This window comes from Delphinus delphis, chromosome 2, assembly GCF_949987515.2.
Source record: "Delphinus delphis chromosome 2, mDelDel1.2, whole genome shotgun sequence".
Classification (NCBI taxonomy): Eukaryota; Metazoa; Chordata; class Mammalia; order Artiodactyla; family Delphinidae; genus Delphinus; species Delphinus delphis.
The window spans coordinates 93,483,953-93,498,822 of record NC_082684.1 but is presented as its reverse complement, the minus strand read 5'-3'; the positions used below and the strand labels follow the sequence as shown (position 1 = coordinate 93,498,822).

The following is a 14,870-nucleotide window of genomic DNA, read 5'->3' as shown; positions in this document are numbered from 1 at the left end:
ATTTCTCCATCAAATCTGAATGAGATCCTTGCTGGGTAGAGTAATCTTGGTTGCAGGTTTTTCTCCTTCATCACTTTAAATATGTCTTGCCACTGGCTTCTTGCTTGCAGGGTTTCTGCTGAAAGATCAGCTGTTAACCTTATGGGGATTCCCTTGTGTGTTATTTGTTGTTTTTCCCTTGCTGCTTTTAATATGCTTCTTTGTATTTAATTTTTGACAGTTTGATTAATATGTGTCTTGGCGTATTTCTCCTTGGATTTATCCTGTATGGGACTCTCTGTGCTTCCTGGACTTGATTAACTATTTCCTTTCCCATGTTTGGGAAGTTTTCAACTATAATCTCTTCAAATATTTTCTCAGTCCCTTTCTTTTTCTCTTCTTCTTCTGGAACCCCTATAATTCGAATCTTGGTGCGTTTAATGTTGTCCCAGAGGTCTCTGAGACTGTCCTCAGTTCTTTTCATTCATTTTCTTTATTCTGCTCTGCAGTAGTTATTTCCACTATTTTATCTTCCAGGTCACTTATCCGTTCTTCTGCTATTGATCCCATCTAGAGTATTTTTCATTTCATTTATTGTGTTGTTCATTGCTGTTTGTTTCATCTTTAGTTCTTCTAGGTCCTTGTTAAATGTTTCTTGCATTTTGTCTATTCTATTTCCAAGATTTTGGATCATCTTTACTATCATTTTTCTGAATGCTTTTTCAGGTAGACTGCCTATTTCCTCTTCATTTGTTAGGTCTGGTGGGTTTTTATCTTGCTCCTTCATCTGCGGTGTGTTTTTCTGTCTTCTCATTTTGCTTATCTTACTGTGTTTGGGGTCTCCTTTTTGCAGGCTGCAGTTTCGTAGTTCCCGTTGTTTTTGGTGTCTATCCCCAGTGACTAAGGTTGGTTCAGTGGGTTTTGTAGGCTTCCTGGTGGAGGGGACCAGTGCCTGTGTTCTGGTGGATGAGGCTGGATCTTGTCTTTCTGGTGGGCAGGTCCACGTCTGGTGGTGTGTTTTGTGGGTGTCTGTGGACTTATTATGATTTTAGGCAGCCTCTCTGCTAATGGGTGGAGTTTTGTTCCTGTCTTGCTAGTTGTTTGGCATAGGATATCCAGCACTGTAGCTTGCTGGTCGTTGAGTGAAGCTGGGTGCTGGTTTTGAGATGGAGATCTCTGGGAGATTTTCGCCGTTTGATATTATGTGGAGCTGGGAGGTCTCTTGTGGACCAGTGTCCTGAAGTTGGCTCTCCCACCTCAGAGGCACAGCACTGACTCCTGGCTGCAGCAGCAAGAGCCTTTCAACCACACGGCTCAGAATAAAAGGGAGAAAAAGTAGAAAGAAAGAATTAGTAGAAGTAGAAAGAAAGGAAGGAGCGAGGGAGGGAGGGAGGAAGGAGGGAAGGAAGGAAAAAAAGAAAGAAGATAAAGTACAATAAAATAAAGTAAGGTAAAATATAAAGTTATTAAAATAAAAAATAATTGTTAAGAGAAAAAGAAAAAAAAACAAAAAAAACGGACTTATAGAACCCTAGGACAAATGGTGGAAGCAAAGCTATACAGACAAAATCTCACACAGAAGCATACACATAGACACTTTTCACAAAAAGAGGAAAAGGGGAACAAATCATAAATCTTGCTCTCAAAGTCCACCTCCTCAATTTGGGATGATTCGTTATCTATTCATGTATTCCACAGATGCAGGGTACATCAAGTTGATTGGGGAGCTTTAATCCACTGCTTCTGAGGCTGCTGGGAGAGATTTCCCTTTCTCTTCTTTGTTCTCACAGCTCCCAGGGGCTCAGCTTTGGATTTGGCCCCACCTCTGCGTGTAGGTCGCTGGAGGGCGTCTGTTCTTCTCTCAGCCAGGACAGGGATAAAGGAGCCGCTGATTCAGGGGCTCTGGCTCACTCAGGCCAGGGGGAGGGAGGGGCACGGAGTGCGGGGCGAGCCTGCAGCGGCAGTGGCCAGCATGAAGTTGCACCAGCCTGAGGCGCGCCGTGCGTTCTCCCGGGGGAGTTGTCCCTGGTTCCCGGGACCCCGGCAGTGGCGGGCTGCACAGGCTCCCCGGAAGGGGGTTGTGGATAGTGACCTGTGCTCGCACACAGGCTTCTTGGTGGCGGCAGCAGCAGCAGCCTTAGCGTCTCATGCCCGTCTCTGGGGTCCGCGCTTTTAGCGGCGGCTCGCGCCCGTCTCTGGAGCGCCTTTAAGCAGCGCTCTTAATCCCCTCTCCTGGCGCACCAGGAAACAAAGAGGGAAGAAAATGTCTCTTGCCTCTTCGGCAGGTCCAGACTTTTCCCCGGACTCCCTCCTGGCTATACGTGGCGCACTAAACCCCTGCAGGCTGTGTTCATGCCGCCAACCCCGGTCCTCTCCCTGCGCTCCGACCGAAGCCCGAGGCTCAACTCCCAGTCCCGCCCGCCCCGGCGTGTGAGCAAACAAGCCTCTCGGGCTGGTGAGTGCCGGTCGGCACTATAGTTCTTCAGAGGACAGAGATTACTTTTAGCTGGAGTTGGGGCATGGGGCTAGGGGAGTGGGGTGAGGTTGAGTTGTACCCTAAAGAATGAATGGGATTTAAGGATTTAGATAGATAAGAACTCATTTCAAGTTATTCCATTTTGGAATGTATTCCAAAATGAAGATACAAAAAAGTAAATATTTTCTTTTGGGGATTGCAGCTGCCTTTTTCCTCATAAGAAAACCACCCCTGGTGGTACACTATTAAACAGAGGCAATCATGTTGTCCTATTTTTCTACCAAAGCTTACACACCAGTCTGTTACAGGTGTTTCCTATTTGGAAAATCAAAATTCCAGGAAGCTCTCACCCTTACTCTCACTTCTTGCTTTAGGACAAAATTAAAATGTACAAATAATAAAAATTCATGGAGGGATATATCATGCTTATGTTAAAGGAATAACTCAAAACTGTTCTTGAGCTAAGTTTTCCATATATTGGTTTACAAATAGCTGTTCATTTACAATTAGAAAAATATTTATTCATTCATTGAACAGATTGTTGTTGAATATCTCTTATGTTCTGGTAAACAATCATATACAGTCCCAACCTTTGTGGAACACGTAGTCTTTCAGTAGAATGAGATATTAAAGTTATTCACTCAGATAAATACTTGTGATTCGTGGTATATATAAAGAATACAGGATTTTGACCAAGTTGGTGAGTCTTTCTAGAGGAAGAGACATTTAAACTAAATTTAAACTAATTCCTATATATATTTACTATACTACATTTAAACTAATTCCTACATATATTAAAAAATATACATAGGAATTAGTGGAGCAAAACTTGGGGGAAGAACATTTTAGGAAGGAGGACACATGTGAAGCTTTTGAGGCAGGAAAGCTTGTCCTTTCAGAGGACTCAGAGACCAGCGTGGCTGAGCTCAGCAAGTGGGAGAGTAAGTCATGGTAATTGAAGGTAAGATTATATAGGACTTTTAAAATGATTTCTTTGGTGGGCTCTGGAAGGGAGTTTAGTTAGGAGTCTAATGCAGTCACCTGGGGAAGAAATAATGGTAGCGTGGATTAGGATTTGGCAAAGGGATAAGAAGTGAATAGATTTGAGAGTTATTTAGTTGTAGAATCAGAAGTTAAAATTGGTTGGATGTAGGCCTTACATCTGCAGTGTAGTTTAGTCCTTATGAAACTCTTATAAAACAATATTTTATGGCTCTAACCTACAGTTTTACATTGATTTTGCATTGCTTAGCCTTATTCTTTCTTGCGGCCCAGCTATATAATCCCATTAAATGGACATCTGTGACTACCCTTCTTTTTGTCTTTAGAGCAACTTAAGCTAATTGTTAATAAGGTGGTTTTTTCCAAAGGTATAATGCATCTGGTGGCTGTTTCCCTCCTTTCTCCTAATAGTGAAATTTGAGTCAGGTCCCCTTTGCATGTTGTTGTTTTTTTTTTGTCTGTTCCTAAAGTAGATCAATAAAAGTGAATTGGCTTTCAGGTATATGTTACTGGGCTTCATAAGATTGTCTTGTTTTTGCCTTTTTAAAAAAAATGTCAGGTTCTATTGCAGGCAATCCTACTTTTGAAATGTTATTTTTTTCTTCAGTAAGCCTAGTTTCTATTTTATTGAAATATTTATATGCATATAGAATTTTCAATCTTCTAGTAACATCTGAAAGACAGTTTTTTCCTTGTCTTAGTTGACTTTTATGGCATTAAAATTCAAAAGTCATGTTGAACAAGAGGTCTCAAACATTTTCAGAGATGCTGTAGATTATCTAGGCTGTCTTTGTATATTATAACTTGACTTTTAAATTAGACCAATGAATATTTATTAGTTATTTTTTTATCCGGGGGTTTTATATTTGGATATATCTGTCTGTGTATATTTTTTTAAATAACATTCTTTTTAAAGTTTTTAGGCTTTCTGTTTTATTCTTACATGTTTCAACATTTCACTGCTGGGTTGTTTTTAGGATTACTGAGGGGGTTCTTTGTTTTCTTACATAATTGGTTTCCTTATAATTTTTTCTTAAATTCCTTACCATAGCACAACTTAAAAAGAAAGCTTTTTAGATGAAAGGCAAGAACTCTCTTATCTTAATGACAGTCATTCCAAATAGTGCAAAGATGAAAGTTCTTGAGTTGTGCCTTGATCATATGTGGTCTCAGAAATTTCTTACATATGATTATGTTTTTAAAAATACTTGCTACTTATAGTTAACATTCAACCATAGTGAACATTTGTTTTTCATATGGATATTTTTTACAAGATCAAAGCAATAGTTAATGTCTTTGAAAACCTCAGTAGTTGTTCTATTGAATACATTACTGTTTTATGCCCTACATTTCATTTTAATAATTATCTTCCTGAAATTTTCTTAAGTGCTTGGTGATAAAGCCTAATTATGGTTTAAGACAAACAAAAATGAGAGAACTCAAAACATAAAGGTTTTTGCATTTTGAATATCATCTGTGGTTTGCATTGTGACCCTTGATTACCCAAATAACACAGTAACAGGGTTGCAGCCAGGCCTGTTACCATGAGTTCATCCTTGAAAACTAGGGTCCTAGTACTTATCTTGCCTTTTATTAAAAAAGAAGTTTGTTTAATTAGAGCATCTCTGTATTTAGTAAATCCCTTGGTCGTTAATATCCATGACATTCTGCTGGAATTTGGTAGCAACTTGGCGTGTTTCAGAGTAACTGTGTATCTGAAGGGTAGCGTGACTTCAGGAGAGAATGATTTTATTTCATTACACTTTTGGTAAAGTGTTGCCTCAAATAACACATTTCAAAAAACCATATCATTTAGAAATAGTTTTTTTGGTCATTTCTTTTTTCAGAATTAGTTATATTAAAATGTTTTTTAATGTTGATAGTTATTAAAACCCATAGAAAAATTGGAGAATGAACTTTATACCTTGCAACTGTATTCACCACCTGTTAACATCTTGCCACACCTGCATGTTCGCACACAAACACAGACACATGCTTTTATTTTGCCATATTATCTGAAAGTAGGCTAAAGACATCATGACACTTCATCCTTAAATTCTTCAGCATGTATCTACCAAGAACAAGGACAGCTTCCTATGTATTCACAGTTCTATTATGTTTCTTAAAAACAATATTAATTTAGTAATATTATCTGGCATATGGTCCATATTCAAGTTTCCTCAATTATCCCCAAAATGTCCTTTATAACTATTTGTTTTCACCCAGGATCCAATCAAAGTTCACACACTATATTCGATTATTATGTCTCTTTAGTCTCCCCCAATCTAGGACAGTCTTACTGCCTCACTTGTTCTTTATGACACTGAAATCTTTGTAGAGTTTAAGCCAGTTGTCTGCAGGATCACTCACATTCTAGATTCATTTGTTTCTTAATAATTAGATTCAGGTCAAACATTTCCAATAAGAACACAGGGATATTTTGTAATCTCCTGTTGCATCACATCAGGAGTCACTTTAATTGCTGTGTAGTATTCCAGTGCATGAATCTACCAGTTTATTCATTCTACTTTTGACAGATATCTGATTTGTTTCAAGTTTTTGACTATTATGAGTAAAGCTGCTATGTGTAGTCTTTTGGGATCAGTAGTTGGGCGTAGCTTGTGGGAAGGGATTTTGGCAATTTCTTTACCTAGGCAAGACCTGGAGTGCTGTGTTCAGCTGCCAGAATCCTCTCTGAACCTTTCATAAAACATTGAGAACATAGTTTTGAATTTTATTTATGTAAATGTTAATATATTTTTTCATAGCCTACAGTACCAGATCTATTTGCCACTTATTATGAAGGCAACCCTTGCTCACACAATCCAAAAAGGGAATACTGTTTATTCTCTCTGCTTGAAGAATACAAATTTCCATGTTTTGTTGGATAGGAAATATATATCAACTCATATATGTAAATTTGAATGGAGTATAACCACATACAATATCTTATTTTTTGGATTGTGGAATCTTATTAAGCTGGCATAACCTTTGTCATATCTGTGACCTTAGGAGAGCTTCTAAATTTCGTACCTCATAGAACTAAATGAAGATAGTTTATTTAAACATGTGCATGCATAGATAGTTGGAACTCACTTATTGTAAATTGTGGGACTTGTAGTCAACTGTTTACATAGGTATCTACAACACCAATGGAGACTGAATTTAAAAATCATGTAAAAGCTTTTCTGTGTAAGAAAGAAGGACGGACAGCAAAGGTAGCAGAGCAAAAATAAACTTCTGTTCATACTTTTATATATGTTCACTGATCTTTACATATATATTTTTTTTTCCAGTAGTGGCTACGGAGGAAGTAGTTACTGCAGAATCTGTGGATGGTGCAATTCAGCAAGTAGTTAGTTCAGGGGGTCAGCAAGTCATCACAATAGTTACAGATGGAATTCAGCTTGGAAATTTGCACTCCATTCCAACCAGTGGAATAGGTCAGCCCATCATTGTGACCATGCCAGATGGACAACAAGGTTGGTAGAAGGCATTTACATAAAGTTTGCATTTATTCTTAATCCTCAGGAAATTGTGACATGTTTTTCAAAGCATTTATTTTTGCCTTAAATTTTGTTTTTGTAACCTTTTGCAGCAGACTTAATTGCCTAGTTTTATTTGCTTAGGCTACTGTTAAAATTAGCTTGCTTTCTCTGGTTGTATACTAGGTACAAAGAGGAATTGGCCCCAAAGTATTCTGGTTGGAAAATGAGCTTAAATAAATAATTCAAAATCAGTATTGGACAATACTTTCCTAGGCCATTTAATGCAATTCAGATATCATACGGGCTTTTAAAAACACCATGTGAAAAAAAGCTACTTAAAAAGAAGTTGGACTTAGGAGTTATGGTAGGAACATAGTGACAACTTTTAGCAGCTTTGTTGATAATTGTCCCAATTTTTTCCTTTTGAGTAATAAGAGAGTAGTAATAAGATAGATGAAACATAAGCCCCAGTTTCATGTTTAGTGAACCTAAAAGACTGAGAAAACCACAAAATTCCATATTTTAAGTGCTTGCCAAAAACATCTTAAGATCTAAGCCAGGGCAGTATCAGGGAAACCCCCAGTCGTGCATCAAGAAAAGGGGTTGAGCTCAGAAATCAGCAATAAATATACACTTCCAGTAAGACAGGGCCCAATCTGAGTAGGAAGTGCTGCAAGTAGGATTAAGATAGACTAGAGCATGAAAGCTGGAGGAAGCAGAAAGAGAAGGTGCAGAAAGTTCCTATCTGAACAAGCATCCCAGTACCCAGTACTCTGTACTCCCCCACCCCCCACCAAAAAAAGTATGTGCACACATAACCTTTTAGAAAACGACTAGGATTGCAGAGACCAAGCCTCTTCATGGCCTGTGAAGGAATTAGGGAACGGAAGGGCTGGAGGTAGAAGTTCTCCTAAACCAGGTTTGGTTTAGAGTGATAGTGGAGGTATGGCCCTGCAGAGAGGCCAGGTCTCAAGGAATGATTTTGTTGCCATAGCAGTGGAGGAGGAAACCCTTGACCTGTGGAGCCTGGGAGGCTTTTCTCACCGCTATGCAGAAATCTCCTGCTGGTGGTCCAAGATTTGGATCAAGCCCAGGTACTTTCACAAAGCTTTAAAGAACTAATTCTAATTATATAGAAAAGAAGAAACTTTCAAAGTATTTGTTTTAAGCAGATATAACATTGTTTCCAAAACCTGACATTATACACACAGTCTAATCTCATTGATGAACAAATGGAAAGAAACTCATGTTTTTGGATAGGATGACTCACTATTATAAAACTCTCAATTCTTCCTGAGTTAATTGATAAATGTAATGTGATAGGAAAAAAAAGACTGTATTAGTTTGCTAGGGCTGCCATAACAAACTACCACAGACTGGGTGACTTAACAGAAGTTTATCTTCTCACAGTGCTGGAAGGTGGAAGTCCAAGATCAAGGTGTTGGCAGGTTTGGTTTCTTCTGAGGCCTTTCTCCTTGGCTTGCAAATGGCTGCCTTCTTGCTGTGTCCTGATATAGTCAGCCCTCAGTCTGTGTGTGTTGTCTGCGACCTAACCTCTTATAAGGAGACCAGTCATATTGGATTAGGACCCACTTAAATGACTTCATTTTGGACTTCTCTGGTGGCGCAGTGGTTAAGAATCTGCTTGCCAATGCAGGGGACGTGGGTTCGAGCCCTGGTCGGGGAAGATCCCACATGCCACGGAGCAACTAAGCCAGTGCACCAAAGCTACCGAGCCCGTGCTCTAGAGCCCGCGAGCCACAACTACCAAAGCCTGCGTGCCTAGAGCCCATGCTCTGCAGCAGGAGAAGCCACCACAATGAGAAGCCTGTGCACTGCAACAAACAGTTGCCCCCGCTCGCCACAGCTAGAGAAAGTCTGTGCACAGCAACGAAGACCCAATGCAGCCAAAAATAAAACCAAAATCTCATTTTACCTTTTTAACCTTTTTAAAGGCCCTATCTCCAAATACATTTTGAGGTACTGGGGGTTAGGACTTAAAACATTTGAATTTTGAGGGGGACACAATTCAAGCCATAACAAAGACCAATAGGTCTTTTTCTGGAATTAGCCAAACAGATTCTGAAGTTTATTTTGATAGAGGAGGAGGGAAGAAGAATAAGGATAACTAGAAAAGAAGAGCAATGAGAGGAGCCTACTGAATATTAAAATAAACTTTTAAAGCTTTCATAATTTAAAAATTATAACTGGAAAATGAATATATAGACTATGTAGGTAGTCCAGTGAAACAGATATAATTCTCAGTTCTTCTTGAGTGAATTTATAAGTGTAATGTAATATGGTATGAGTTAAAAGAAATACTTTAATTCTCAATATTTCTAATGTTTTAATTACATTGTACTAAATAAATAATAGTTTTACTATTTTTTCATTTATTTACATTTATAAATGACAGTAGGAGAGTTTTTAATGTTTTGACAACCTTAAAGGCTGTAGGACAGTTGTAATTTTTCCCATTGATGATTAAGATTGTTTTGCATAGTTTTAGCTTGCACAGTCATGTTTATGTTCCCACACTGGTTATGCAAAGCAAGGACAGCCTCTTGCTCTCTGTATATTTATGTAAAGATATTTATGTACATTTATGTAAAGAGATACTAAAAATTGGGACAGTCTAACAACCCAGTGGAAAGACAAGCAAAGTTTATAAACAGACATTGTTCATAATGGTGTATCCTCACAGTGGAATATAATGCAGCTAAATGAAAGAAAGCTCTCTGTGTCTTGGCGAAAGATAGCCTAGATATATGGAGTGAAAAAAGCAGACACAGAACGATATATCTATCTTATGTATGTTTGAATGTATGTTTTGTATGTATGCTACCTTTCGTGTAAGAGAGAGAAAAAGGAGAATGTATATTCATGTTTGGTTTTACATAAATGAACACAAGAACAATGTATAAGCAACCAGTAAAAGTATCTGTTTTAGCAAGGGTGAAGTCAGACCTCTCAAAATATGCTTGTTAAGTATTATTTTGATTTTGAGCCAATGAATATATTATCTATAAAATTAAAAAACGTAAGTAGGTACCTTAAACAGTAAGTAGTTTTCAGTAAATAGACAAGAAGTTGAAGACAAATATGGACATTTCTCATAAACAGCAAATTAGTGTTTTGAAATTATTGTTTTTGGAATATATTTATTTTAGATGAGTTGCATCAACAATCTCAAGACTAGTTTTAATTCTTCTAAACCTATCTGTAAATGAAGTAATGTGTACATTTTTTCATTTTAGTATTAACAGTACCAGCAACAGACATTGCTGAAGAAACTGTTATAAGTGAAGAACCACCAGCCAAGAGACAATGTATTGAAATAATTGAAAACCGGGTGGAGTCTGCAGAAATAGAAGTAAGGAGTCTTTTACCCGGTGTGTTTTGCTGCAGTCATCCAAAATAAATTCCATTTGCTTTTCTTTCTTTCTTTTTTTTTTTTGTCTTTTATATTTATTACTGACAGTATTGTTTTGATATAGCATGAGTACTTTTTTGTCTAATTTTTTGGCCTTATCCATATAGCAAGCCTTCAATAAATAAATATTGAATGAATGAATGAATGAGTAAAGAATTTGTTTGTAACAAAGTCTGTCATCATGGTAACATTGGAATGTCTTTTGTTCTTGTACTGCATCCTTTATTTTCTATTAAATTTACATACATCATTCTCCCAAGTCACTAAAGGGAATGTCACTATATATTGACTAAAAAAATTTTTTTCTTTCAAAAGTGAAAGGCGAATGCCTATTTGGGCTGGAATATGCTCTTAAAGAATGTTGAAGTTTGTCAGCTGAGTTATTTTGTAAAAAGCCATAGGTAACTGTTTATTTCACGATTAAGTCCCTTAAGGAAATTAAATTTAGACTGTTGATAGGATTCACCTTCTTTTCCCTCTGCCAAACTAGTTTGTAATTGTAAACTAGTTTGTAAGTGTAACCAAACCATAGTTATTACCTCACAGATTTTTTTCTCACATGACTGTAAATAAAGTTATGTTTTCCAAAGTTGATATTAACTTATATCAAATGAAAATAAGATCATTCTTGAATAACTTTGAAAGAGCAACTGCAGTGTAAAGAAAAGAATATTGGACTTGAAATTACATGAGCTGGATTTGAATCCCACCTCTTGCCCCTCCCTATTAGCTTTGAGGCAAGTTATCTTACCTTTCTGAGTTCCTGTTTATTTTCTCCCAAATTGGAATTTAAGATAACAATATCTGTATTTTGGGGTTTCTATGAGAGTTGAAAAAGTCAGCATACTCATTATATACACATTCATAATATCTAATATGTGTGAATAATAAATGTTGGTGACTATTTAGGAATTCTTTGTTATCATAGAAAAGAGAGGATTTAAAAAAATGCCATCTAAAGGCAACATAATTCTGACTGAGGACAATTAGAAAATATCCTTGCCCAAATTCGTTTACATGTAAGACTGGTACATCTTTGGCCACAATCTCAAAGGACATATTATTGAGTTACGAAGAATTTGATTCATGGTTTAACCAGAATGTTTGATAAACTTGTGACTTTAATTATTGAGGGTGAGTTGTTTCATTTCTTCAAAATTTAAAGTGATATTCAGTACACTGAAGTTTTTATAAACTAACCATTTATTTCATTGAATGGTATCAGTATACTTATTATTTTAAAATCTTTAATGTCTTTTACTGATAAATCAGTTGATCTTGTTTTCTGGCATATAAGGTGAGAAAGATTTTGTGATGTACTTTGCTTTAACTATTTAATAAAACATTTTTAAATTACTTGAATTTTTATTGAACATAAACTGACTCAATTCAACATTTCTTTTAATTGAAGTATAGTAGATTTATGTCAATTCAACATTTTCAAAATAATGAATGTGCAGGCTGTACTTTTATTTACCTAACAACCAGTGAGAATTTCTGTTTTCATCAAAGATCAACCTAATTCCACTCTTACAGTCTTTCAGAGACCAAGGAGAATAATCGCAAATAACAAGAAAGTGTGAATTGAGGTATATAAATTAACTAGAACCAAGGAGATTAGCACTTCAGGGAGATGGAATTTTAGCTTGATATAAAGAACTTCACGAGTTAGTTTTAGCTTAATTTTAGTAATTAGAGCTTTCTGGTAATGGAAGTCTTATTCTCCATCACTGGAAATGTTCAAGCCAAAGTTGCAGGATGTTAGAGCTATTACAGAGAGACTTTGAAGCATGCAGTGAGAAGAGATGGTAGAGGTGGGCAGGGGATACAGAATGAAGAGAGACCTCCAATGTTTTCTAAAACCAGGTAATCATTTCCTTATAGTACATAAGAGTTCTTTTGATTTTATTTTCTGAGGTGACCAATAGAGTTATCTTGGGGGTATACTTTTATATTCCTTTCTAAGTGATTGCTTAGCCATTAACCCAAAAAGTTTCTCTAAAGCAGTGCTTCTCACCTGGAGCAATTTTGACCCCAGGGGACATTTGGCAATGTCTGGATACATTTCGGGTTGTCACAATGAGGGACATGCCACTGACATTTAGTGGATAGAGGCTGGGGATGCTGCTAAACACTACACACATCCTACAATGTGTGTTTTGCCGCTCAGTTCTGCAGTTGTGGTAGGAAAGCAGCCACGGGCAATTTGGAAATGAGTGGGTATGGCTGTATTTCAGTAAAACTTTATAAAAACAGGATCATATTTGACCCATGGCAGTTAGAAAATGGCCAGCTCAATGGACAAGGAGAGAGCTCATACACCCTGCCTAGTTTCTCTCTTTTTTAAAAAAAACATTTAATGGTTAAGAATATGAGTCTGGAAGCAGATTTAGGTTTGAATGATAATTTTCTGAGTGTGATTGGTCAAGTTATTTAGCCTTTCAAGGCTTGGCTTCCCCATCAGTAAAAAGGGGAAAATAATAGCACCTACATTATCAGAGTGTTGTAAGGTTTAAATGAGAATGCATGTGAAGGACTAGTACAGTGGTGAGCATATAGTAAATGCTCAGTAACTGTTAGTTGTATTATTATTATCTTCTAAAATTTATATTGTGGTATGGTAGAAGATAAATCACTTTAATGATTTTTTTTTGCTTTATAATAGCTAAAGTAAAATAAATTTGAATATTAGAAAATTACATATAAACTATTAAAAGATAATTGTTAATAGCTGAAGCAGAATTCAAGAATCTTGTTTGGAATTTAAAAAGCAAACTCGAAGTCTTTCTTTGTTCTATTATTCTGTTGCCTAATGTAATCATAATATATTGCTTGGGCTTGGCGTTGAAGTGTAAGGTATCTTCCTTACTGCTTTCATCTCCTGAAATAATTGTGAATCTCTTGCTGTTTCTAAGTGTGAATAAATAGGTAATACTAGAAGATGCCTTAGAGTTAATCTTTTCTAATATTTCCAACCAAATCAGGGCAAGTTTTTATCCATATTCAAAACTTTGGCTGCCAAAGGATCTTATTTCTTAGTACATGTAAAAGTATAAAACACTTATGCATGGCTGTACTCACAGGCTGTACTCCTGCCAGAGGTAGGGGTCTAACTCCCACCCTTCCACTGGTGCCCAAATTCCTGCATAGTTCACTGCCAGGGACTGGTGTCATTTGCTTACGTGAGGCTGGCATCTTGCCTGAAGTAAGGAGAAAAGGATAGCAGGGTAGGGCGTAGGCATTTCTTCTACTTGTACATTTTGTGTAATTGGAAGATTTGGAGGCTACTTATATAATCAATCACTCTTACATTTGGTGGACTCATGGGAAAAATAAATGTTAGATCTAGCTTCATTCTCAGTGTGGAGAAGGCAGTGGGATCACAGGAAGGCAGGAGTATTTTACATGTTCCTCCTTGTGGACCATGTGAATAGTGGAGGGTAGGGAATCTTTCGGTGTTCACAATGGACAAGGGTCTAGGAGGCAGTGGAAGAGACCACAGTGCCCTCTTTCCCAGCAAGCTTCTTACCCCTCGCCTTTACCTTCAGTTCTCTCTTTTAAGTGTCTTGTCCAGTGTGAACCTGGCCTCTCTTTGCCATTAGTAGTCCTACCCTCAGCCCCCACCCCAAGCAGAAGGCCTGGGCTTCTGTAATGAGGTTGAGCTTGGACCTGGGCAAGTTGAGTTTTTGTCCATGTGCTTACTAGAGGTATGGGAAAGGAATCTTTGAAGTGTTTTCCCTTAGGCAACTGTATAGGGACAGAGTGAGGAGAGGAGAAAGAATACCACTTACATTGGACCAGATTTGTGTTCTTCCTCTCAATTTGTTCAGAAATTTGATACATATATTTTACAGCATATAATATAATGAATCACAGTAGAGAAATTAGTATTTTATTGGTTTGTAAAATGGTATAATTTAGGAAACACTAATCTAGACCAGCACTGTTCATTTTAAAGATGAGGAATCTTGCTTGCTGTCATAGGGAAAGATAGTTTTATTTATTTACTTTTTCATAAAAATTTATTTATTTATTTATGGCTGCGTTGGCTGCTTTCTCTAGTTGCGGCGAGTGGGGGCTACTCGGTGCGGTGCGCGGGCGTCCCATTGTGGTGGCTTCTCTTGTTGTGGAGCACAGGCTCTAGGCACGCGGGCTTCAGTCGTTGTGGCACAAGGGCTCAGTAGTTGTGGGTCGTGGGCTCTAGAGCGCAGTCTCGGTAGTTGTGGTGCACGGGCTTTGTTGCTCCGCGGCATGTGGGATCTTCCTGGACCAGGGCTCGAACCCGTGTCCTCTGCATTGGCAGGCGGATTCTTAACCACTGTGCCACCACGGAAGTCCCGGGAAAGATAGTTTTAAAAGCAGTAATATTAGAACCTCATAACCCTGACTCCTTATTGTGTTACCATGAGAAAGCTACATTGTCTCTGAGCATCATTTTCCTCATCTGTAAAATGGGCATAATGTCTGTCTTAGAGACTTGTTATTGGAAATT

At 37.5% G+C, this 14,870-nt stretch overlaps 1 protein-coding gene across 4 annotated transcripts in view; it reads left to right on the top strand.

Moving 5' to 3' along the window:
- The window catches only part of GABPB1 (GA binding protein transcription factor subunit beta 1), an 80,527-nt gene that overhangs the window by 63,730 nt on the left and 1,927 nt on the right, over window positions 1–14,870 (top strand). For 2 of the 4 annotated variants that reach the window (XM_060005226.1, XM_060005224.1), the window contains exons 7-8: window positions 6,757–6,939; window positions 10,203–10,318. In XM_060005226.1, the coding sequence (XP_059861209.1) occupies window positions 6,757–6,939; window positions 10,203–10,318 (299 nt within the window). Of the gene's footprint in view, window positions 1–6,753; window positions 6,940–10,202; window positions 10,319–14,870 lie in introns of all 4 variants that reach the window. The other 2 variants (XM_060005225.1, XM_060005223.1) reach the window with 1 other exon arrangement.